The 27,050-nt window shown below is 41.7% G+C and overlaps 1 protein-coding gene across 2 annotated transcripts in view; it reads right to left on the bottom strand.

Annotated features, from left to right (window-relative positions):
* Positions 1-27,050, bottom strand: part of ACSS2 (acyl-CoA synthetase short chain family member 2) — a 44,769-nt gene that overhangs the window by 1,872 nt on the left and 15,847 nt on the right. Inside the window, exons 3-16 of one of the 2 annotated variants that reach the window (XM_036902489.2) lie at positions 12,955-13,046; positions 12,660-12,763; positions 12,331-12,403; positions 11,981-12,056; positions 11,707-11,821; positions 10,953-10,991; positions 7,058-7,195; positions 5,887-6,057; positions 5,444-5,577; positions 5,114-5,246; positions 4,974-5,030; positions 4,708-4,788; positions 3,406-3,514; positions 314-382 (exon numbers count right to left, since the gene is read on the bottom strand). In XM_036902489.2, coding sequence (XP_036758384.1) covers positions 314-382; positions 3,406-3,514; positions 4,708-4,788; positions 4,974-5,030; positions 5,114-5,246; positions 5,444-5,577; positions 5,887-6,057; positions 7,058-7,195; positions 10,953-10,991; positions 11,707-11,821; positions 11,981-12,056; positions 12,331-12,403; positions 12,660-12,763; positions 12,955-13,046 — 1,391 coding nt within the window. The remainder of the gene's footprint in view (positions 1-313; positions 383-3,405; positions 3,515-4,707; positions 4,789-4,973; positions 5,031-5,113; positions 5,247-5,443; positions 5,578-5,886; positions 6,058-7,057; positions 7,196-10,952; positions 10,992-11,706; positions 11,822-11,980; positions 12,057-12,330; positions 12,404-12,659; positions 12,764-12,954; positions 13,047-27,050) is intronic. The other variant, XM_036902490.2, reaches the window with a different exon arrangement.

The following is a 27,050-nucleotide window of genomic DNA, read 5'->3' as shown; positions in this document are numbered from 1 at the left end:
GCCATGAGAGAGATCCTAGCCTCTCTCCCAGCCCCTGCAACAGCTGTGCCTACAGGGCAATCCTGGTCTGGTCAAATGGGGAAGGGCTTTCATTCATTCCTCACATGACATGCTTCATTTGCCCGACCATTCTAGTTCCTCTCCTCTAGGCACATTCTAGTGTTTATAACTCTCTCCAAAAGCTGGACCTAGAACTGAATACCACACTCCAATCATGGTCTTGCCAAAGGACATCCTGGCTCTCTCAGAAGGCTCTGGCTGGGAATTGCTGGGAGAACAGGGCTGACAAGGGTAAACTGTCTCTGTCCCTCACCAGAAACATTCAGCATATCATCAATCCTGCCAGTGATCCAGTAGTAGCCATCCTGGTCCCGCCGGCAGCCTGGGAAGGGAAGAAATGCACAACAAAATATATACTCCACAGTAGGATATACAAGGTACATTACCAAACTACCACACCCACTGCATTAGTCTGCAAACAAGTCTTCCTGCTTCTACTCTTGCCCACTGTGGTACTCAGACTCCAAGACAGACATACTAATCTCCACCTCCTGGAATTCAGACCCCTGTGTAGTCCTCTTTCTCACTGTACTAGGGTTAGTCTGTGTAATCAATAGAATTTGGCATAAGTGATAGGATATCCAATTTGGTACTGGCACAAGAACAGAGCCACAGACCAGTGGAACAGAATAGAGACTCCAAACATTAACCCAAACATACACGGCCAATTAATATACGATAAAGGAGCAGTGGACATACAATGGGGAAATGACAGTCTCTTCAACAGTTGGTGTTGGCAAAACTGGACAACTACATGTAAGAGAATGAAACTGGATCACTGTCTAACCCCATACACAAAAGTAAATTTGAAATGGATCAAAGACCTGAATGTAAGTCATGAAACCATAAAACTCTTAGAAGAAAACATAGGCAAAAATCTCATGGACATAAACATGAGTGACTTCTTCATGAACATATCTCCCTGGGCAAGGGAAACAAAAGCAAAAATGAACAAGTGGGACTATATCAAGCTAAAAAGCTTCTGTACAACAAAGGATACCATCAATAGAACAAAAAGGTACCTACAGTATGGGAGAATATATTCGTAAATGACAGATCCAATAAAGGGTTGACATCCAAAATATATAAAGAGCTCACACACCTCAACAAACAAAAAGCAAATAATCCAATTAAAAAATGGGCAGAGGAGCTGAACAGATAGTTCTCTAAAGAAGGAATTCAGATAGTCAACAGACACATGAAAAGATGCTCCACATTGCTAGTCATCAGAGAAATGCAAATTAAAACCACAATGAGATATCACCTCACACCAGTAAGGATCGCCATCATCGAAAAGACAAACAACAACAAATGTTGGCGAGGTTGTGGAGAAAGGGGAACCCTCCTACACTGCTGGTGGGAATGAAAATTAGTTCAACCATTGTGGAAAGCAGTATGGAGGTTCCTCAAAATGCTCAAAATAGAAATACCATTTGACCAGGAATTCCACTTCTAGGAATTTACCCTAAGAATGCAGCACATCAGTTTGAAAAAGACAGATGCACCCCTATGTTTATCACTGCACTATTTACAATAGCCAAGATATGGAAGCAACCTAAATGTCCATCAGTAGATGAATGGATAAAGAAGATGTGGTACATACACACAATGGAATATTACTCAGTCATAAGAAAAAAACAGATCCTACCATTTGCAACAACATGGATGGAGCTAGAGGGTATTATGCTCAGTGAAATAAGCCAGGCGGAGTAAGACAAGTACCAAATGATTTCACTCATATGTGGAGTGTAAGAACAAAGGAAAACTGAAGGAACAAAACAGCAGCAGAATCACAGAACCCAAGAATGGACTAATAGTTACCAAAGGGAAAGGGACTAGGGAGAATGGGAGGGAAGGGAGGGACAAGTGTGGGGAAAAAGAAAGGGGGCATTATGATTAGCATGTATAGTGTGGAGGGGGGCACGGGGAGGGCTGTGCAACACAGAGAAGACAAGTAGTGATTTTACAGCATCTTACTACACTGATGGACAGTGACTGTGAAGGGGTATTTTGGGGGGACTTGGTGAAGGGGGGAGCCTAGTAAACGTAATGTTCTTCATGTAATTGTAGATTAATGATACCAAAAAAAAAAGTGATAGGATATCATTTCTGACATTAGAAAATATAAGACACTGTGGCTTCTACTTTTGTTGCATTCTCTCAGATTATTTGCTCTGGGGGAAGCCAGCTGCCATGTCATGAGTAGCCAGGAGAGGCCCAAATAGCTAGGAACTGAGGGTTCCTGCCAGTAGCAAAATGAATGAGGCTGGAAGTGGGTCCTCCAGGCTCAGTCAAACCTTTAGATGACTACAGTCCCTACCAACAGCTTGACTGAAACTCATAGGTTCCTGATCCTTAGAAACTACATGAGATATAATATTTGCTGTTTTAAGCTGCCAGCTTTGGGGGTAAATGTTCAATGGTAATTGATAACTAATATATCCACCTATAGTCTGTTCTCCATAAATTAAGCAGTTATTTTCTGAACAGTGTGTTAGTTCTTATCACTTCACTGCTTAAAACCCCTAACGGTCCTCCACTGTTCACTGGATAAAAACCCAACTCCCATGGCCCACTTGGCCCTATATTACCTATCTCTCCGATTCCATATTTAACATTCTTCCCTGTGCTCACTATACTCCAGCCACATGGGCTTCAGTCTGTTCCTCAGACATTTCAAGCTTGTCTCTGCATTGAACACTCACTCCAGATTTTCCCATGCCTGGCTTCTTCCCATCCTTCAGGTGTCTGGTCAAAAGCCACTTCAGAGAAGATTCTCTCACCATGTCATAAATGATGTCCACCCCTGAAGATACTTTTAGCCCTGTTTTTCATCACAGCACATATCACTTTCTAAGATAAGTTTGTTTCCTTGTTTGCTGAGTTAATTGTCTGTCTCCCCTTACTGGAATAAGAGCAGAGACCTTGCCTACCTTATTCATGAGCTTATATCAGAGCCTGGGCATGGTAGGTATTCAGTAAATGTTTACAGATGAATGGATTGGTGGATGGACACACGGGCAAACACAGGCTCTAGACATGGGGACACACATGACACCGTAATACACACTACCATATGCCCCATCTCTTCCACACAGGAACAATGGAAACAAGAACCTCTTTCCTCAAAAATATCAAATCTCAGATGGTACCATGTTGAGACCCTTTCTGTAACACTCACTTCTGCTCTTACAGTCTTCTCTGTAGTTCTGCCTGGATATTAGACATTGATACATAGGACATGTTCCTCTCTGTTTTCCTTCACCCCTAACCAACTTCCTGAAAATGGAAGGGGAAGGTGCATGTCCTGGTGGAAGGTGTGGGATAGGGATAGCCAAGGCTCACCATCTCCTGTCACGTAGTAGCCAGGGAACTTCTTAAAGTAGGTGGTCTCAAAGCGTTCATGGTTCCCATAGACTGTGCGCATAATCCCTGGCCAGGGCTGCTTGAACACCTAGGGAGTGAGGAAGGCACAGTGGTCACATCTGCTACACTGTCTCAATGGAAAACAATCAGGGCTCTGCCAAACCAGTGGAGAAATGGCCATTCTTGAAAAGTAGGACAAAATACAGGCTTTGGAGGTAGATAATCTGGGTATAGAATCTCAGCTCTGCTAACTCACTCACTAGCTGGGTGACCTCAGGTAGGTAACTTTATCTCTCTAAGCTTCTGGAGCCTCATCTGTAAATCGGAGAAAATAATCTCTACTTCCCAAAATTATTGTGAGGATTAAATTAATAGTATGTGGAAGTTGCCTAGCACAATGTTCTATCAGTGATAAGCACTTACTAAATTTGATTCTCCTCTTGGGTAATCCCTCAGGAAAGCAGGTCCAGTGTGAATGCAAACAAAAATAGTCACTGAAAAATGGGTGACCCTCACACGAATAAGTAATTATTGCCCAATCAATAATGTCCTGTGGCAGCAGATTGATGGGATGGAGGAAATTTTAGGCTAAGAGTCAGAAGGTCTGCCTGCATTCAAGTCCTTGCCCTTGTTACTAACTTGCTCTAAGTAAAAGTGAAGTGGGGTGAAGGCCAGGGGCTGATTATCTCCCTACAAATACTAATATAACAATCAACAACAGCTAACATTTATTAATCACTAACTGTTAGGTTCTGTGCTAAACCTTTCATGTGGAATTATCTAATTTAATCAATCCAGCAACCATAGAACACAAAGGTATTATTATAAACCTATTTTACAAATAAGAACATTTAGGATTAGAGGGGTTAGGTAATTTATCTGAGGTCACAGAAGAGGCAGCGCCAGGATATGAACCCAGGCAGGTTCCCTCCAGAGCCCATCTGATTTTCCACTAGGTTATGAAGCCTCCTTTCATACTAGAATGTTTGTCAAAGTAAGAGTTGGGACTAAGTGTCCCAGACCCAAAAAGGTACCATCAGGAATCTTTGAGTAGAACCCTTAAAAGCCTTGTGGGTCAAAAGGCAGAGAGGCAGGCAAAGTATCTAGAAAAATCCCCCTCAGGGCCTCTGCAGAGGATAAACCCTCAACTACGGAGCTTTAGCCACAGGCGGTTGCCAGTAAAAATTAGGTTCCAAACTGAAGCAAACAACAGTACTCACTTCGGTGACCCTTTCCCCCCAGCTCCTCAAAACACCCCCCAACCAAGGGCCAGGGCCTCACCAGATAACCTTCAGCTTCACCTTCCAACTCTTCCCCAGACTCATTCAAGATAGCAGGAGCTACTCCAAAGAATGGCAAGGTCTAGAAGCAAACAGGAGACAGGACTCAAGGAGAGGATCAACGCGACTCTGACTCAACTCTACCTCTCTCAAGAAGTCCCAGAGCCCCAAATTCCTCACACATATTCCCCCCACCCACTACCTAGGCAAAATGCCCCTCACTCAACTGCAGTCTAGCCCAGGACCACCCAAGGGAGCCTCACTCACAGCAGAACCAGGCTTCATGGGTGTGGCACCAGGGAGAGGAGTCAACATATGGCCACCCTGTGGAAATCAGAGATCAGGGGTTTGAGTCAGTCTCTTCCCATACAGTCCCTGAACCCCAGCCTTCTGAACCTCTTACTCACCGTCTCTGTCTGCCAGAAGGTGTCCACGATGGAGCAGCGCTGGGCACCTACCACCCGGTAGTACCACAGCCAGGCCTCAGGGTTGATGGGCTCACCCACTGTGCCTAACACCTGTAAGGATTCCCGGCTATACCTTGGGCAAGGGAGTGGGGAGAGAGGAAGGCTCTGAGTACCACTGGGGGCCAGAAAGACATGCCCAGGCTCTTCTCCTGCCCCCTCCCTTATTCCCAACTAGAGAGTTGGAATAACAGAATAGGAAAGGTTGTGCACAAAGGACAGAACCCAGCTCTGAGGGACACCCATGGGGCAGCAGCTGGGGAGGGGTCTCACTTGGTGACAGGATCGTCTCCAAACTTCATGAGCAGGCGGATAGCTGTAGGTGCAGTGTAGAACTTGGTCACCTTGTACTTGTCTACAATGCTCCACAGGCGGCTCACATCCGGGTATGTAGGGATCCCCTCAAACTGTCCCCAGTGAAGGTTGGTCATTCCTGGTTCTTCCCAATAGTCCCTCCACTCCCCTACCATTCCCTCAGGCTCAGTATTTTGCCCTTTCCAAAAAACCCATGTCTTCCTCCCTTACCAGACAAGCCAAGAGACCTATCCTAGTCCAGAAACACAATCCCCCTCAGAACTCCCTTTTCTCCAGGGAACAGGTCATTGTGTAAGTCCCCCTACCTCCAGACCAATTGGCCTTGGGAGGCAGTCACCTAGGATCACCTTGTCCATCCCCTAAGTAGACCAGGCAGCCATAGGCCCCAGCTCCCTTCTCACCAAAACACTGGTGGCACCATTGGCCAGTGGTCCATAGGTGATGTAGGAATGGCCAGTGATCCAACCAATGTCTGCTGTGCACCAAAACACATCCTCCGCATGGAAGTCAAACACGTACTTGAAGGTTGTGGCCACATAGAGCATGTAGCCCCCAACTGTGTGTACCACACCCTAGGGGAAGAAAAGGACCTCAGTTAGGGCCTTGAGATCATCCCTGCTGACCACCAGATGTAGGCTGGGCAGAGCTAGAGGAAGATCCTCCTCAGGGATTCTGACCCTGCCAGCACCCCTTTGCTAGCATCCATCTTTCTTCCATCCCACTTTCTCCATGTTCCTATTTCACATCCCACACGCATGTATAATCAGTTCATCATTCATACCTATACCCTAAGATGGTATTTTTGAGCCATTCACGTCACTCTCGTACACATGAACACTTCTAGTACACTCACATCTAACAGAGTCTCTGTTGTGTATCTGGGCACACATACTGAATTACTCATTTATAGAGTGAGAGTGGAGAGAAAAAGGCAATATCCTTTCCTTACTCCATCAATACCCCATCCCTAGAAAAGAGAGGACAAAACCATGTTTCTGAAGTCACACTGAGGGATATTCCAAAGCATGTGGACAGAAGAATTTAGGAATGGGGGTGAGTGGAAGGTACAGTAACATATCTTTCAAGTCAATGGAAGAGTCAGAGTTTTCTTGTGTTTCCAGCATCCATACTGTACCCTGGAAAGGACTAGATGTTTGTTAATAGTGTGGTAAGTGGAAGGAATTAAACTCTTAAGAGCTGTGGTCTAGGAGCCCAAGAGGGATCCTGTGCCTATCCTTGAGTTGATAGGGAAGCCCTCCCTCAACCAAACCTTGTAGGCATGGGCAAGGAACATCAATGTCAGCCACACAGAATGCTTCTTTTCTCCTTTCTGGGCATTATGAACACCCCCACCTGAACTGTCTCACCTAGGTCCTTACCATTTAGTGATTAAGGATTTATGTCTTAATTTGATTTGGAAAAGTCAATGTGACATTTCCAAAACGCAGGGTTATAGAGTAAAATTCATGTCATGAAATGCTTCCTCAGAAACTTCTCACCCTATGCAATACACAACACACGCACACACACACACACACACACACACACACACACACACACACATAGACTTGCCTTGGGTTTGCCTGTGGAGCCACTGGTGTACAGGATGAAGAGTGGGTCCTCAGCATCACACCATTCAGGCTCACACTCATCCCCTGCATCTTGCATGAGTTCATGCCACCACAAATCGACCCCCTGGTTCCAGGAGATCTGCGGGGGGAGGAAGACAGTAACGGGCAGGGAGGAACAGTGAACAGCTCAAGATGGGCAGGAGATACCCCTACCTGGCACTTGGGGGGGCTGTGGTAGGGTACTGGCAGGTAGGGTACTGGGAGGGAGGAAGGGCCCCATAAGGGTGGAATGTGACAAAAAGAACATGAGCAGAACAGCAGACTTCTTGGGTACTCCTAGAACTCTGCTCCAGAGCTCCCCTCACCTATTCTCAGGCTAGGGAGGGCCCCTTGGTGGGTTCTTCTCATCCTTCAATTCTTAGCTTAAATGTCACTCTGGAAAGGCTTTCCCTGAACAGTATATGGTAGATTCCCACCCCTACCCTCACTCCTGCTATTATTCTTAATCACAGCACTATTCTTTATCACGCATGACACATTTCCAGTTATTTTTCTTTTAGTTGTTTGTTTTATTACTGTCTCCCCAACTAGATCGTGACCTCTATGAGTGCAGTGGCATGTCTGTCTTCCCCCCTCCCTATATTCTCAATACCTAGCAAAATGCCTGGCACTCAAAAGGCACTTAGTAAATTTCTGTTGGATGAATGAATATGCACACACAGGCCTGCATACACACATATGTACTTATGGGACTAGTGGCTCATCAGCAGGAATGCGGACATCACACAATTCAGAAATGCAAAATTAGTCAGAGCCTGCAGATGAAGCAGGCATCTGGCTCTGTTAGTTAGTAGCAAAAGAAGTCAATAGATCTTGGTCCAAGAGCCTTTTCCAGCGTGAACCATCCCTATCTGTGTGCGCCCACCCTACTCTGTCCCTGCCTTTACACTGGTAATATTGGGCTTCCCATAAAGACATTTGCTTGAGGTTCCATTCAGCAGCAGCAAGCTGGTGGAGAAGGACCAAGGTAGACTCCTCCCAATAGGGGCATGTCCCTCTACACAAATGTGGCTTTGATAAATACTTCTGGATCTGCCATCCTGAAATTTTTCTAAACTCTCCTTGAAATTGTTATACTTTTCCTCTTTGAACAACTAATTTTTCTGAGTCTACTCTTTGCTGAATGAAGTTGGACTCCCTGAATTTGTCCAAAATTTACACTGGTTTTCAATCCCAGGTCTGCCACTTCCTAGCTATATATGATCTTGGGCAAGTAATTTTACCTCAAATTACTCCTCTTGAAAATGAGGATAGTCATTCTTGCCCCTAATGTTCTCACAGGATTTGAGGAATATCAAAAGAGAAAGGTATTACCTAGAAATATCAAGCCTTGAATTGTACTGGGGTTGGGGCAAACTGATGAAAGTCAGGAAGGACAGAAGTTAGTTCTGTTCCACAGAACTTCTCTGGGAGATGAATCTAAGGATGTGATGATGGGAATTGTTTGGGGTTTGCTTTAGCTGTCACAAAGCCCTTTCATATTCATTAGCTTCTTGTATGTTTAATCACCCTGACTAGCAGGTAGATATGAGAGTGTAAGAGAAACACCCTACTCTCATTATATGGCTATATGCTAATTTATTGTGTGCATATGTGGTTAAAATAATCCAAAGTGTTGATATATACCTTTATAAATTATAAAATGACTCTCTGACCACCCATCCCTTTCTGTACTATCTGCCCCTTACTCTACAGAATTTGAAGTTTCTGTCACATTAAGTAAGCATCATAAGAATGATGAGCTCAGGCCAAGTGAGGTGCCATTAAAAGTAAAAAAGAGAAAGAAAGAAGAGAGAAGCTGCCCACAAGCTAGTAAACAAAAACATACCCTCCTTTTTTTAGTGGAGTAGCCATATGGGTCTACACATATGTTGTCACATGGATACTTTTTCCCCCACCAAATGATCTATCTACTTGAGATGTGAACATTAATGTATTTAGGCAGAAGTGTATCAATATTGTTTTGGCAAATGGTGATAGTCTAAAGTACTGGTGTGAACTGCCATAGGAAAAGACCTAGGTACAAATAAGGGCAAGGCACAGTTACACTGTGGCAACTAGGGGACTCTTGTAATTTTGTAAAACTCTTTCTTTTGTGGGTGTGTAAGAAGGTGAGTGGGTACTCTATGTATGGAGCAGATTAGCAGCACCAGGAAGCAGGGTAAGCTCAATTAAAAAACATTAATTGTGAATCAGGTGTGTGCCTATGAGGACCTAGAGCTTTGAACCAGGAAAAGGTTTGAATTTTCAGAAATAAGAATTGAGTTGGCATTTGTCCTTGGACCAGAACAGCCTAAGGGAGGACAGCTGCCAGGTGTGAGAGAGGAACATAAAGAAGCTCATAGGTGATATGGTTGAGGAGGTCCTCAAATGGTGCCAGGCCCTCCCTTGAAGATTGCTTAAGGATGAGGGGGTTTGGATCTCTGCCAAGATTTCTGCAGCTTTGACTACAATTATCAAACAAACCTGGACTTTGTAAGCCTATTTTTATGATCTTTGTTTTTTTGGTAATTTTTTTATCTCCAAGAAACAAAAATCCAGGAGCCTGTACCCTGAGGGTCTCTGATACTAAGAATTACAAGAGTTTATTTCTTTTCTGGTTTCCCTTTTAAAAATGCCAGGCTACTATGTTAAAAGCAATAAAAGCTAACATTTAGGGAGTAGTTACTATGTGCCAAACACCTTATACATACTGACAAAACCCTATCAGGTAGGTACAATTATTATCCTTACTCTACAGATAAGGAAACCATAAAAGAGGAGAGAGAGCTTCAGTAACTTTCCCAAGGTCCCATAGTAGCAAGTGACAGCCAGGATTTGAAGCAAAGTAGTCTGGCTTCAGTGCCTATACTCTAACCATTAAGTCTGTCACCTCTTTCAAGAGCAAATTCTTAGGTATCTGCCTGAGTTTTAGAAGGAAAAGTAGTGTCCCCTGGGAATCGTATCTGTCTCCACCATGCTAATAATAATAGAGGAAAAGAGGATTATATTTAACTTAGCCTAAGAGGTTAATCATAGCAGATTTAGAGTAAGACACCCTATGAGGATGGTAAAACTCAGAGAATAGTGGGTTTGGGGTTTTGTTTTAGTAAAGGAAGTGGTTTCCTTTTAAGCATATATTATCATCTCTCTATTATTGATATTGGAACTGAATCACCAGGAGAGGTGATTTATTCAAGGTCATACAGCTAAAAATTGGTCTCTGGGCTCCAAGCCCAGTCTCTCCTCTATACTAATCTACTTTGAGTCCCCATTTAGGATCTCCTGTCTTAGAACCATCACAATGTAACTTCTGCTCAATTAAGCATTTAATTATATATCAGAATTGATACATAGTTTGTATCAATCGTAGTTGTAAAACCCAAAGTAGTATATAAATGTATTTAGGGGTCTTCTTCTCTGCTGTCTTATATAAAATTAGGTTTCACTTGTAATACATATCTAACTCCCCAATTTATTGGTGAATTCCCAAGGTCAAGTCTGTACTTCCTCTAAATGCTCCTCCTCCTGTCTCTCCTGGCACTGCCCCAGCTAAGTGCACAGTAAAGACTTTCCGACAGGTTACTTGGTCCTCTCTCCCACAAAGGTCCTAAAGGACTGAAATGGGATGTCTGTTGCTACCTCTCTAAGATCCATGCTCTATCCCAGTTCAGAGAGGTAGCAATAAGCATTTAGTTTCACAACCCTTCAGTGACTTAGATGGCAAAGGACCCAGGGGCACAAAAAAGGGAGTTAGGTCTGGCAGACATCTTAATGGGGCAAACAGGCAAAGAGCAGATGGGCACACAGACAAGCACACAGGGAAGCAGTGCCCAAGGCAACGCAGAGGTGGATACCTGGGGCCAGGTGCGCTTGGGTTTCTCTTTCAGCTTACCCTGTTAAGAGCCCATGGAAAGGGTGGTGAGCAGGGTCCAAGTATAGGGGAGAGGAAGTGAAGGGTCAGTGTGACTCCTTTCCCTCAGACTCCCCTCTCACTGGTCCTCCCAGCCTCCATTCTCCTGATCCTTTCCCCAGTTCATATACACTCAGAGCCCCTAATGCTAACTGGGGTCTCCAATATCCCTAGACTAGACTACAGCCTCTCTAGCCCTAAGACCACTCACAGCCCCTCCAGTCACAGAATCTCAGGAACCCTCAGTCTTTCTGGACCCTGGAACTTTCATCCTTCATGTTCCTTAGACTTAGAGGCCACCATTTCCACCAGAAGCACTGAATCCAAAGCTAACAAGGGCCATATCTTCAGGGCCAGATCCTGGTCTTTCCATGGTGAGACCACACAAGTAGTTGGGCCATTACTAACACAAGCCCACACCTTGAGGGTCCTTTGTGCCCATTAGGATATCCCAACCATCACAGGAGTCCCCCTCAGAATCTCTCAAGCTAAGTTCCCAAGGTACAAGGGGCTCCCTACCTACATTCAAGGTCAAAGTCCCCCAGCTCCCAGCCAGCCTGTCAGAGGAGGCATTCCCAGGATTGTTTCCAGATCCTCAGCATTATGAGGAGGAAGCAAAGAAGGACATCAGGAACTTCCTAGGCAGGACGAAAGAGCCAATCTGAGCCCAGAGGAGGGCGTAATAGTACCAAACTCACCTGCACATCCGGGCATGGCCTCTTAACTGGGGGGGACTGGCTGGGAGAGTCACCTGTGCCCAGCTCTGCCCGCCCCAGGTGCTTGACCACAATGCAGCATCTCACTTGGAAACCCCTGGAGGAAAGAGAAGCCTGAAGTGGTGGGCTGGTTGGCTCAAAAGAGAATTTGGCAAGACCCACCCATGTCCATCTAGGTAGGGAGGACAAAGGGAACCTGGCACTGGGGAAAGGCCAGTCAACCCAGAGCAGAAGCCAACCATGCAAACACACTTACTTCTCCTGACACTTCTCCAAGGCCTCATCAGCCAGCTCCTTCAGGTTCACAAGCTTTTCTCCCCTGTAGAAGGCATCTTTGGGGAGCAACAGACATTCCAGATCTTAGGAAGGCACCAAACTCCTAGTCCTTTATCCCTAATGAGCAATGTTCATGGAGCCCTTCCTGGGTCTCTTGACTCTGGCTCTTCTAGGTGATTTGAGCTGATGGAGGGTCAGCTGAGGTGGAACCAGGAGATTAAGACAGTCCCTACCTCTACAGTGAACAGTCCCAAATGCCAGCTAGCTGATTGGAAACCAAGACATGGGGTGTGGGATTATGGAGAAGGGGTGAGAGTGAGAATTAGTCACCTGTAGTAATGAGAAGGCTGCAACTGGCATCCAGGATCCGCTCACACAGAGACTCTGCAGAAAAGCCTGCAAACTAGGGAAGGGAAGAAAGACTGAGAGAGAGAAGCACCTAGGGACTGAGTGAACAAGGAAAGGAGACACTCATAAAACCTTCAGGGCCCCTAAGCCAGGGTCCTAGAAGAAACTGAGTAACTGATATGGAACCTATGACACAAACATTCTAAATTCCTTAGTCTGATTCTTAAGGTCTTCCATCATCCAGGCCCAACCTAATTCCAGAACCCCATTGCCTCCCACCCCTGGTTCCTTTTACCAGCCCAAATTCCTACCACAATGGAGTGCAGAGCCCCAAGGCGGGCACATGCCAGCATAGCCACCACGAGCTCTGGTATCATGGGCATGTAGATGGCCACTCTGTCACCCTTCCGAATGCCTGCAGGTGAAGGACATAGACCATGGACCATGGACCCTTCCTGTTCACTCCCTCTCATTCAGCTACAGTCCCCTCAGCTGACCTTTTCTGTTCCCATTACCAGATTCTTCCATTCCTGTCTACTTCCCCCAAGTCCTCAGATACCCCCAAGGCCATACCCTCTAGTCCCCTTCTCATACCCCCACACTCACCCTGTTTTTGGAGAACATTGCTGAACTGACACACTTGGACCAGAAGCTCACGGTATGTGATCTGGGTGGTCTCCTCTGGCTCATTGCCCTCCCTGAGATACACCAGAAAGAACCAATCATTAGCGAGTAATAACCTCCTCCCCCAATACAGTAACATCATAATATCCATTCAGTAACACTAAGACCTGGGAATGCCCTATGAGAGTGAGCCATCTGCCACTGTACCTTAAGCTGACTGGCCAGATACTTTAGCCTTTCAAAGTGTACTTTATACATAGCTGTGTGTCATTGGAAAATGCATTGCCCACCTCTGAACCCCATTTAGGTTAATAAAATGGGATGATGGTCCCTTCTCTTCCACCATAGTGATATATTAAGGAGAAATTATATCACAGATGTGATTCTTCCTAAGCACAGTGTCAAGACTGTATTGGTGTTATTCAAAGTGGGATCTCCAGATCATTTGCACCCAAGTCACCTAGGAAATTTGTTAAAACATAGATTCCTGAGTCCTAGCTCAGATCTACTGAATCAGAATCATATGGTCCAAGAAACTGCTTTATTACAAGCTGGTATAAAGTAACAGCCTGATGCACATTTAAAGTTTGAGGATCACCACGTCTATCAACTGATTTTTGTCTACCTCCTCAGCCCTGCCTCACACTCCTCCCCTAGTTCTAGAAGTTCTACTAGTTCCTTCAGTCACTCCTTCATTTGTTCACTGACTTATTCAATAACTACTATGTGCTATATACAGATATAGAAATAAGGCACTGATGAATGAGATAAGCAAGATCCCTGACAACATGGAGCTTATATTCCAATGACAGTGCAGGAAACACACAAGTAACAAATACAACCAAGATAACTTCAGATTATGATAAGCATTATGAAGGATATAAAGAATGGTATAATAAGTAACTGAAGATAAATACTTTTTAAAAAGACATTTTAAGGAATTTCATAACTGTGCAAAGACATAACTGTAGGAATATTCACATTTTTTTCAATTTAATGATTTTTTTTTGAGTAAGTAATACATACAAAGGGTACTACATTAAAAGGTATGTAATGAGATGTGTCCCTCCCAACACTATCCCCTAATCACCCTGCTTACGGGCAACCATTTTTACTATTTTGTGTAACTTCCCAGAAATTCTCAATATGCAGACAGGACCACTCCTTGTAGAATGGAGGGTATAGGGCAACTGAGCTAGTATTGAGTGATCAAGATAATCTCTTTGGAAGAAGCCTGTACTGTTAGCATCTTTCATAAGGTCATTGGGATGTCACTGAAGATGTAAATTTAAAAATTAGATTTAGAAAATTAAATTTTAATCTGTTCAAAAGAGAGATAAAAAAGCATCTCATTGTCCCCAACCACACATGGGTTGGGCAGAGATGGGAAAGAACTGCTTTAAACATGGGATAGGTTTATTAGACAAGCATATATACATACATTTATATTTTTATACTCATTTTTTTACAAAAATGATGGCATGCAATTCATACTACTTTGTGTAAGTGTAGAGCTTGATTATCTTATTTTTTTAAATTTAACAATATACTTTGATATCATTCTCCATCAAGACTTACAGTGCTTTTTCATTTTCTTTGTCATCTACATAATAATGTTCCACTGTTTGTATGTGCCATAGTTTAACAAATAAATGCTTCAGTGATTATCTTTATTTGTACATCATTTTACTCACTTGAAAATATATCTGTCAGATGAATACTAGAAGAGAAATTGTTGGGACAAAGGTTTGTGCATTTTAAATACTGATGAACATTAGAGGACAACTACTTCAAATAAGATGGTCAGGGAAGGCCTCTCCTGGGAAGGTGGTAGTTGAGCTAAGACCTGAGTAATGAGAAATAGGTAACTATATGAATTCTTAAGAAGAATATACTGGGCAGAGGATATCAAAACTGGGAAAGGCACTGAGGCAGTAAAGATTTTGGCCTATCCAAAAAACAGAAAAGAAGCAAGTATGGCTGGAATATAGTGAAAAAGAAGGAGGATAAGAATGAGAGGCAGTAGCCAAATCACATAGAGCCTGGGAGGCAATAAGAAGTTTGAATTTTATTCTAAGTGGTTTCCCCCCAGCTTCCCTTACACTAAAGGTCCACATCCACCTTTTTGATCATGCCATTTCCCCTGCCCAGAATGCCTTCTCTCCTCCTTCAGGCACCAGCACCCCTTAGCCCCCTCTAAATACTACAGGACATTGTGCTCCCTCTCTTTCCTTACTACCCAGACTATTTATGAAGGAGGCAACTGAAACCTAGAGAGATACAGTAGCTTGGCAAGGTCATAATAAGTGGCAGAGCCAAGAATAGATCTTCGGGTCTTCTGACTTCAAGTCAGGACTCTCCCCTCATAGCGTGAAGGACAGGGACTAGCAGGGATGCCAGGTCTTGGGAGGTTACACAGATTTTCAGCCTCTTCTCAGCACCTGGCTTGATGAGTCATTTACTATCCTTTCCTTGGCTTAGCCCTCCTAGGGCTGAGAGAATTCAAGCACAGAGAGCTCTCTAAAGTGGAAAGGAACAGGGAGAGAGGTAGCTGGCAAATGGCCCTGATGCCAGAGGCAAAAAAGCCATTTCCTTAACCGCCCCACTAACAAGTGCCACAGGAACTTTAGAACATCTCTAGTTATGGCTAAATGCTCATGTATAACATACACCCATGCACATATGTCACCTCATGCATACCACATACCAGTTCACCTGTGTGTACTCCACATGCATAAAACCACATATACTTATAACATATTGTAGGCCATTTGCACACCAGGCACAAATAAGCATAAATATATGGACCAAAGACTCAAACATGGACCCTTCTACAAGTACAAACACCACATTTATGTAGCCACCTATGTGCACAGCTTGCCCCTCCAGAAAGTCTCTATCAAATCATTGTTTTGTTTTCTCCATGGAACTTTCCATTACTTGAAATTATACCACACATTTTATTTACTTGTATATTATCTGTATCTATCACTGGAATATAATCTCCATGATAACAGAAATCTTGTCTGTCTTGTTCATTGCTACATCCCTAGCACCTAGAATAGAGCCTGGTACATAGAAGGTCCACAGAAATAAACGAGCACAAACCTATACAAGAACAGCTTACTTAAGTCCACTTCCAGTCACACACACACACACACACACACACACACACACAATGTATGTTGCTCTCTCTGGCTCAGGGCTCAAATTATACATTATTGATATAGGCACCTTACTCCTTCCAGCGTCTTCTTTCTCTGATATACACACCAGGCTGGGGTGCTTGGCTGGTTAGAAGAAGGGAGGGAACAGAGTACTAGCCTCCTGCAAGATCCCAAGCCCTTTAGAATGTTAGAATTTTTTAAAGAACATCCAATTTAGTATCCTAAATCCAATGAGATGCAAAGAGACCACTGCTGTGCTTGACGTTACACAGCAGGTTATGGCAGACCAGGGACGAGGGTCTTTTCTCTACAATGGGAGTTGCGAACTCAAAAACTGACAGGGTCCAGATAGATAATGTAAATGAGTGTACTGGACCATCTCAGAGAAAAACATTAATAGAGACAAGAAATAGTTCACTTTCCTCTTAAGTGAATAAGAAAACAGCAGTATATGTGCAATGACATTTAGTTTCAGTTTTGAGGATAAAATAGGCAGAGGTAGAACTGGAAAACTGGAGAATACAAGCTCTGGCAAAAGAAACCATCTAGTACTTAAACTTACCTCTTGCCAACTTTTGTCCTCCGGGAATAAAGTCTCACTATTATTAATTTTTTTCAGTTTTTTAGGAGAGGCCTAGAATCTAGTTCTGAAATTTTAATTGTTGATGATGAAAATTTAGAAATTTTAAACACTGTTGTCAAACAAAATTGAGAAATTCAGCTGGTGGGCTATTAATTGGAAACCCTTGTTGTAGACTAACCAACTTCCCTCTTACCTGGAGGCCATATGGCATGGGACAACCCAAGGTACAGTCTTCTCATCTTCTTCCTCCAGGGAAACTTCTCCAACTAACTTACCCTTACACTCTCCAAAAATACTGTAATCCACTACTGATTCAAAACATTAGAATTAGATTATTTCTCTTCACATTTACTTCTACCATCCTAGTCCAAAATCACCATTACGTAAGTCAGATCATATCACTCCTCTCCTCAAAATACTCAGGCATCTTCCCATATCATTTTAGGTAAAAGTGTAAGTCCTCACAATGGCCTACTAGCTCCTTAATGATCTAGTCCCTCATTACCTATCTGTCCTCATATACTCCCATTCTGCCTTCCTTTCCCTCTCACTCTGCTCCAGACACATGGCCTCCTTCCTGTTTGGCAAAAACACCGAGCACACTCAACTCAGAGCTTTTGCCCTCTACTTGGAGTATTCTTCCCACCCAGTGAGCCACAGGGCTTATTCCCTACTTTGAATTATTGGTGAAATGTCAGCTTCTCAGTGAAGTCATCCAGGACCATTCCTACAGAAGAGCACACCTGTCCCCACCTGACCCTAGCCCCAAGTGTTCCAAATTAACATCTTCCATGAAGTCTTCCTTAGTTTCTCTTTTTCCACCTACTCCAAAGCTGAAAGTTCTCTCCTCCTCCTAAGGCCTTTCAATTCACTTCCCTTGTGATTTGTTGGCTCTACCTTGTATTTCATTTACTGGGGCCTTATCTTTTCCATTTACCCTGGGCTCTTGGAGGGCAGGGATAACATCTTTTTCCTGTCTCCTCCAAGAACAGCTGTCACAATAACTACTTAAGATTCATGGTCAAATCACTGAAAAACTGATAATTGATTAACGACAGGGAATACTTGGACTCTTCTCTTTATATGAGAGGGACAGTCATTGGATTGTAGATTTTAGTTGCCTAGACTAACAGAAAAGTAAGGCACAGGATAGGAGGAAAGAGTTGAGGAAAAATAGGTAGAGAAAACGGTTCTTCACAGAAGCATCAGAGGGCAGGATCTAATCTGGTATGTTAGGTCTTCCAGAGAAACACCCAGATGAGAAAAGAAGTCAAACCTGTTATGAGAGGAACACTGGACAGAGCTGTTTATCCTGGAGAAGAAAAGATACTGAGAGACATGATGCCAAGTCCCAAATATCTGTACTCCTGTTGCCCCCCGTCTCATTTGACCCACCTTCATCTCTCGCCTGGATGACCACAATGGCCTTACACTGCTCTCTCACTCTTGTCCCCTTCCAATGTTACATCATCCAGAATGATCTATTAAAAACATAAACCAAACTACATTACCCCCTGCCTAAAACCCTTTAATGGCTTCTGTTGCATGTAGAAGAAAATACAAACTTCTTCTATGCCTTATATCTTTTCCAACTCATATTAGCCTTCTTCTGGTAGAACATGCATGTTCTTTTACTACCTTTCCCCAACTCTTCAAATGGTTTGCATCATACTTCAGATCTCCATTTAAATGTCACTTCCCTGGTGAGGCTTTCACTGGTTGCCCTAAGTAGCACCAGCCCTTCCTATATTCAACACAACACTCTTCATATTTTTCATAGCATTTTTTGCAAGCTATAATTCTTTTATTATTTATCTTTTTTTTTTTTTTTGCCAGTTGTCTGTCTCCCTACTATAGTAAGATTCCTGAAGACAGAGACCAAGTTGGTCTTCTTCACTGCTGAATCCCAGTGCCTTACAAAGAACATTGTAATTAGTAGGTGCTCAACACATATTTGCTGAATGAATGAACCTGAAGATTGATTATGGAAGAGAAGCAGACTAGGGTTATGTAACTATAAATGGAAGACCAGGTCAACTGGGGGAGTTAAATATAAGGAAAGCCTTTCTAATTATCAGAGCTGTCCAATGATGGCAGCTTCTCCTTCGGGAGCTCCCTAACTGCAGAGGTATCTTGTAGAATCTGGGATTTGCAGGGATGCCAAAGAGCAGACTCCACAACATGGTTGGGACCCAGCAAGACCAGTCTGTCTCAAAGTGTGTCAGTGTTAATAATGCAAATTCCAAGGTCCCACACCACACAGCTGCAGCATAGGATTGTGCAGGTTGGGCCAGGGAAAACCTGACACCTACTATATCATTCTCCAGGGACTGGGGTCCTTGGAATTTCCATTTTATAAGCAATTCATGTAATTCATGTCTACTGAATTTGAAATGACATTTAAGGCCCTTCCAACTTTGAGATTCTTTGGTTCTGTAAAATTAAGAAATAATTTGAAATAATGTGAGTTATGACCCATAAAGCACTGCACAAATGTGAGGTAATCAGATGTAAGTATACCCTCAAGTCATTTTCCCTTTCACCAAGAGAGCAGAGAGTGGAGCAACATAACTCGACAAATTAGCAGCCTAATGTTCCCTCTAGGTACGCCTGCCCTAGCCAAGGTAAGGAGGGAGGAGGGCTGAAGGAGGAGATCAGGGGAGGCATCTTCTCCCAAAAGACTGAATCACGAACCACTTATACTGCCAGAGGAGGATAGGGCTTTTGATGTCCATCACCTTCACTTACAGATGAGAAACCTAATGCACAGATGGGAAGTGATGGCCTCGGGGTTACACAGCACATTAGTAGCAACATTATTTTAGAGCAATGCTTCCCAATACAGTAGCCACAAGCCACATTTGGCTATTTAACACTTGAAATGTGGTAGAGGAACTAAATTTTTTATTTTTTTTAATTTTAATTATTTTAAATATTAAAAGTCACCTGTGGCTAATTCTAGAGTACATGTCTCTAGTTAGGGCATTCTCTCCCTAAATGACAGGGCCTCCAAAGGGGGATGTTGTTTTCCCAAGCCATAATTAGCATATGGAAGAAAATCAAAGTGCAGGAGTCCTGAGCACTGTGGGGTTGAAGTCCACCACAGATGGATTTTAGTGTAGCTGTAATCACCCGAGAAAATTTAAAATATACATCCATACAAAACACGTACACAAATGTTTATAGCAGCATTATTCGTGATATAAAAAAGTGAAAACCCAAATGTCCATTGACTGAAGAATGGATAAATAAAATATATCCACATATGAATATCCATATGATATATCCATAAAATGAAATATTCAATATTAAAAGGAATGAAGTACTGATACATGCTATAACATGGATGAACCTTGAAAAAATTATGCAACTTGTGGAATAGAATTTAGAGACATATCAAGAAGAATTTCTTGAGCCTGTACAATGGCTCAGTTCTGCACTCTGACATGGAAGAGACTAGAAGAAGCCCCTGGAGCTGAGGTTTAGGCTATGGGACACGTGCTTTGCAGTCTGGACTATTACTGCACTCTGTCCTCTTGCCAAGTATTTTCAGGCAGTGATCCAGGGGCCTAGTGCCTATTGCCCTTGGCCAAGGTGGCTTTGGTTGCCAGACTTTTCTGCCACTTCTTCTCTGTTTAGAAGGCAGACCTGGGACAGGACAGAGGTAACCCTTTTTCTACTGCCCCATGCTAGCTTTACCCAAAACAAGGGAATGAGGGAAGCACTCGGAGCTCCTTTATTATCACAACATTTGAAATGCTATGGAATTCTGCCTTAGGAATATGCCTGGAGCAGAAAAACAGCTAGGGGCACCATTTTACATGGCATCAGGTCTCTCAAGTATAACAGACACATGCAAAAACATTCATTACAAAGATTCTTTAGTTTAGGGAGAAAGCATAGTTGAAATCATAAGTTTTCAAGCTAGGGTACTCTATTCCTGTGGGTACCTGAGCAGGAAAAGTTTTAAGAGAATTACTATCCAGATTCTCAGCTGCCTTATGTAATTTTTCCTAACATTGATTTGAGTTGGTTTTCCTCACTTTCTCTTTTACAAATACCCTTCTCCCACTTTATTAAAAAAAGAAAAAAGCCATCTCTCTCTCTTATCCCAAATCTTACTATGCCTATAAAATGCTTAGGTTAAAAAAAAAAAGCCTCCAGAGTGCCAAACACAGGGACAATTTGAGAATGTGTAGCTTCAGAGGGAGTGCCCCAAGAACGCAAATTAGAGACCTCTGTAAGGAATTAATACTGAAAAGAATAATTAATATGTTACAAAAGAGTAATATATTAATTCATCCATGTAACAAACTCATGGCAAGCCTACTTGCTTGTTTTTCTTAGAATTATAATTCAGAAGTTAAAATAGGTATCACAGGGTCATTTATTAACATATTTAATTGAAAAAGAAGGTAGGCATTTTCTAACAAAACAAATCTGATTTGGTAGATTAAGTTGACAGAACTGGCTGTGTAAGTTAGGTTATATGGTAGACATTTTCTATAAATTATATGAGCTAATTGCATTTCCACCATTTTGAAAAAGATACATAAAATACATACATGTGCACAATATAAAACACTTGGGAAATTGGACTCTGCAATTTTTAAATCTTATGATGAAAAGTTTAAATGTGAACTGTAAAATATGTGAAGTTACATAATTTTTCAAAATTCTTCTAGGTATACAATTTTTTCTTTTTTCTCATTGTTATTTATTTATTATAATGGATTCTAATTTCCATGTTTTGTCAAAGCTTAAAATTTTTAGTTAAAGTACCAGCAACAAATGGAAATTTGTGACAGCTGCATCAATGGAAATGAAACAAAGTGCCATCAAATCTGTAATATTATAAATATTTATAGTTCACATTTCTTTTTTTTTTAACTTTTTTTTATTAAGGTTTCACATGAAAAACACTGTGGTTACTACATTCACCCATATTATCAAGTCCCCTCTACACCCCATTGCAGTCACTGTCAATCAGCTTAGTAAGATGCCAGAGTTACTACTTGTCTTCTCTGTGCTACACTGTCTTCCCTGTGACACACACACCACGTGTGCCAATCATAACACCCTTCAATCCCCTTCTCCCTCCCGTCCCACCCACCCTTCCCTACCCATCCCCTTTGGTAACCACCAGTCCCTTCTTGGAGTCAGTGAGTCTGCTGCTGTTTTATTTCTTCAGTTTTACTTCGTTATACTCCACAAATGAGGGCAATCGTTTGGTACTTGTCTTTCTCCACCTTGCTTATTTCACTGAGCATAATACCCTCTAGATCCATCCATGTTGTTGCAAATGGCAGGATTTCTTTTCTTCTTATGGCTGAATAATATTCCATTGTGTATATGTAAGACATCTTCTTTATCCATTCATCTACTGGACACTTTGGTTGCTTCCATATATCTTGGCTATTGTAATTAGTGCTGCAATAAACATAGGGGTGCATATGTCTTTTTGAATCTGAGTTCTTGTTTTCTTTGGGTAAATTCCTAGGAGTAGAATTCCTGGGTCAAATGGTATTTCGATTTTTAGTTTTTTGAGGAACCTCCATATTGCTTTCCACAATGGTTGAACTAATTTACATTCCCACCAGCAGTGAAGGAGGGTTCCCCTTTCTCCTCATCCTAATCGGCATTTGCTGTTCCTTGTCTTTTGGATGTTGGCCATCCTAATTGGGGTGAGGTGATATCTCATTGTGGTTTTAATTTGCATTTCCCTGATAATTAGTGATGTGGAGCATCTTTTCATGTGTCTGTTGGCCATCTGAATTTCTTCTTTGGAGAAGTGTCTGTTCATATCTTCCGCCCATTTTTTAATCATGTTATTTGCTTTTTGGGTGTTGAGGAGTGTGAGTTCTTTATATATTTTCTATGTTAACCCCTTGTCAGATATGTCACTTATGAATATATTCTCCCATACTGTAGGATGCCTTTTTGTTTTACTGATGGTGTGCTTTGCTGTACAGAAGATTTTTAGTTTGATGTAGTCTCATTTATTCATTTTTGCTTTTGTTTTCCTTGCCCAAGGAGATCTGTTCAGGGAAAAGTTGCGCATGTTTATATTCTAGAGATTTTTGCCTTTGTTTTCTTCTAAGAGTTTTATGGTTTCATGACTTACATTCAGGTCTTTGATCCATTTCAAGTTTACTTTTGTGTATGGAGTTAGACAATAATCCAGTTTCATTCTGTTACATATAGCTGTCCAGTTTTGCCAATATCAGTTGTTGAAGAGGCTGTCATTTCCCCATTGTATGTCCATGGCTCCTTTATCGTATATTAATTGGCCATATATGTGTGGGTTTACATCTGGGCTCTCTAGTTTGTTCCATTGGTCTATGGGTCTGTTCTTGTGCCAGTACCAAAATGTCTTGATTACTTTGGCTTTGAAGTAGAGCTTGAAGTTGGGGAGCATAATCCCCCCCAGCTTTATTCTTCCTTCTCAGGATTGCTTTGGCTACTCAGGGTCTTCTGTGGTTCCATATGAATTTTAGAACTATTTTCTCTAGTTCGTTGAAGAATGCTGTTGGCATTTTGATAGGAATTGCTTTGAATCTGTAGATTGCTTTAGGCAGGATGGCCATTTTGACAATATTAATTCTATCCATGAGCATGGGATGTGTTTCCATTTATTGGTATCTTCTTTAATTTCTCTAATGACTGTCTTGTAGTTTTCAGAATATAGGTCTTTCACTTCCTTCATTAGGTTTATTCCTAGGTATTTTATTCTTTTGGATGCAATTGTGAATGGAATTGCTTTCCTGATTTCTCTTAAGTATACAATTTTAAAAGTTTAAGCCTCCTGATCTAAATAATTATTTTTCAAAGGTACCTGCCACTGCCCACTACAAAAGAATCATCTGAGGTTATAAAAAAAATACAAGCTGGAAGTCTTATCCTTTTGAGATTCAGATTCAATAGGCTGGGTGGGGTCCAGGAATCTAGATTAACAAGATCCTCAGGTAATTATTTAGAGTCACCAGACCTACATTTATTGTTTACCCCTAACTCATTGTATACATTTGTACAAATTTTCCCCTCTCTGAGCCTACGGAGTTTCCTGCTTTGTAAAGTCTAAGTTGGGAGATGGAAAAGGGGTAAAATTGGTGTCAGAGTGCATATCTCTAATGTATCTCAGATTCTTTGATTCTCATTTCTCCCTTTCAGAGGTAGGAAAATGGGCCTCAAAAGTCAGGTTCAGAGAAAAGAGGTTTTACTTATATGGGGAAAAAGACACGACAAACTTAACTGAAGTAGAGACCAAATTAAAGTAATAAAACCTGCCATGCCCACCTCACATGGTTTTTTGTAGATCAAATAAGAATCCAGCTAATTCCTTACACAAGTCCAATATAAAATTGCATTAGAAGATACTCTCTCTTCTGATCCTGATAGCTACTTTAGCATAGGTAGAGCAGGTATTATTTTTATTTTAAAAATACAAGAAATCTAGAGGAAGTGGCTTGCCAACTTTTTTAGGAGAAATCTGTAACTAGGTCCCAGGTTTCGACTTCCAGGCTAGTGTTTGTTTCACTGTCAGTTTGGAGTGTACCTTAATGAACATGGAGAAACCTCTTTCCTAAGAAAAAGCACTGTGAGAAGCAGAAGAAAATCCCATCCACTTTGAGCTTTAGCCTCTGATCAAGATCATATCCACCATACTCTCTTCAAGACCCTAAGAACTTCCGAAAGATCCAAAACCTCAGGCAAGGAAGCCTGGGTATGTCTACCTTCACAGTCCTTGGCAGTGCTCAAGTATCACAGGAGCACTTGTACATCCATTTGCTCCTAGAGACATGTCCCTTCCTCCCTGAAAATAAGGAAAAATACATTGTCCCTAACATTTTTTTCCTAAATAATATAATTCCAGCTCACAGGCAAAAATTTTGCTCCCACCACCCAGAATATGAGCTCCATGAGGACAAGAACCAGATGTCTCTTATTTATTGCTATAACCTAAGCACCTAGTACAGTGCCTGTCACATGTAAATATCTACAATATTAATTTTTTTAAAGCCTGCTTCTAGAAGCCAATGGATTGTCCATGGAACATGGCTACCCATAAGTTGGAACCTTACATATACAGCATATACAAAATTTAACAACATATACAAAAATTAACTCAAAATGGATCAAGGACCTTAACCTAGGAGCTAAAACAAAAAAACTCTTAGAAGAAAACACAAGACAAAATCTTCATGACATTGGATTTGGCAATTATTTCTTGAATATGACAACTAAGACACTGGCAACAAAAGAAAAATAGACAAATTGGACTTCACGAAAATTAAAAAATTTGTACATCAAAAGAGATAATCCACAGAGTAAAAAAGGCCACCCACAGAATGGGAGAATATATTGGCAAATTGTATATTTCATATGGGATTATGACCCAGAATATACAGAGAACTCCTAAGCTCAGCAACAACAACAAAAACAACCAACCTGAGTCAAAAATTGGCAAATGACTTGAATAGACATTTCCCCAAAGAAGATATGTAAATGGCCAATAAGCACATGAAGAGATGCTCGACATCACTAATCATTAGGGAAATGCAAACCAAAATTACAAGGAGATACCACCTCATACCCATTAAGGTGGTTACTATAAAAAAAAATGGAGAACAAGTATTGGTGAGGATTTAAAGAGATTAGAACCTTTGTGTACCATTCATGGGAATGTAAAACGGTTGCTGTGGAAAGGTCCTCAAAAAACTAAAAACAGAATTACCATGTGATCTAGCAACCCCACTGCTGGGTATAACCCAAAACATTTGAAGGGTCTCACAGATATTTGTACACTCATGTTCATAGCAGTATTATTCACAATAGCTAAAACATGGATGCATCCCCAGTATCCACTGACTGATGAATGGATAAGCAAAGTAACACACAATGGAACACTATTCAACCTTAAAAAGAAATTATGAAGCATGCTACAATATGAATGAACAATATGGATGAACCTATACTAAGCGAAATAAGCCATTCACTAAAAGACAAATACTGTTTGATTCCACTTCTATGAGGTACTTAGAATAGTCAAAGTCAGAGAGTCAGAAAGTAGAGTGGTGATTGTCAGGGGGGAGGGTTGTGGGTTGGATGGAATGGGGAGCTACTGTTTAATAGATAGAGTTTCAGGTTTATAAGATGAAGAGAGTTTTGGAGATGGATGGTGGTGTGTTGATGGCTGCACAATGATGAATGTATTAAGACCACTGAACCATACATTTAAAAATGGTTAAGATGGTAAATTTTGTTATGTGTATTTTAAAACAATTTTTAAAAAGGAAAAAAATCTAACAACAACAAAAACCCCCAGCTGTTAGAAGCTAGTTGACTGTCTATGGGACATGGCTATCCATACAAATAAAATTAGGTTTCTGTCAGTTCTAGATGTCACTTTTGGATACTGACTTAAGAAAGATAAGACAGTCTTACTCAAGAGTAGCCGAAACTAAAGTTCCAGAGGCCTGTGTCATTGCTCATTTGGATAGATTTCCATGTATTAAAACAATATGGTCAAAAAGAAATAACACTGGTTTAAAAAATGAGCCTCTAGTCAAAATTCATACTCCAAAATGCAGGTGCTGATAATGCTATAAAAATATTTCCTGAAATGACAACTCTATGTTATGTGTTTCATGGTGAGTAGCTTCAGGGTCTTATTTATTTTAAAAAAAATAATGATTTTCACAGCTGGTAAAATCATAAGGCTTTTAATAAATACACCAAAACTTAGAATCCTAGATGAAAGCTGTTCTCAAAGACTTACGTTCCAAATGAAATAACAGATAATGTCTGAGGCCCTCTTAGATCTGAGATTCTGTAATATTCTCTTGTCCTTTCTCTGTTTTAGAATTCCAAGCTGCCTAATGCCTAATGCATAAAGTTCATACTGCTTGGCCCTGTGTCCTGGGTTTCTCCAGGTGCTGGCCCTGCCTAAACTGATCAACCTCAGCTATGCCATTCTAGGACCACCTTTAGCTCCAGCTAAAGCTCAAGCGTCTGGGCAGGAAGGTTGCAATGACTGGGAAATGAACGGACAAGGAGAGAGTTCTGAGTTAGATGTCAGGAAAACTTGGTTTGAGGTCAAGCTTTGCTACTTCTCACAATGTGAGACCTTTTACAAATTATTTTACCTCTCTGGGCCTCAGTTGCTGTAAATGAGGGGAATATTTATATTCATTCTGGCCAAGAGCAAGAAAGAGCGTTAGAAAATGAGAATCAAGAAAAATTTCACAAATAAGATGGCATCTCAAATGGTTATTAAAGAATAAGCAGGATTTAGACTGGCTCCAATAAGACAGACCAATTCAAGGAGA

The sequence above is a fragment of the Manis pentadactyla genome, chromosome 5 (assembly GCF_030020395.1).
Source record: "Manis pentadactyla isolate mManPen7 chromosome 5, mManPen7.hap1, whole genome shotgun sequence".
Taxonomy (NCBI): Eukaryota; Metazoa; Chordata; class Mammalia; order Pholidota; family Manidae; genus Manis; species Manis pentadactyla.
Note: the sequence above shows the minus strand (reverse complement) of the source record. Positions and strands in the feature narration are given on the sequence as shown.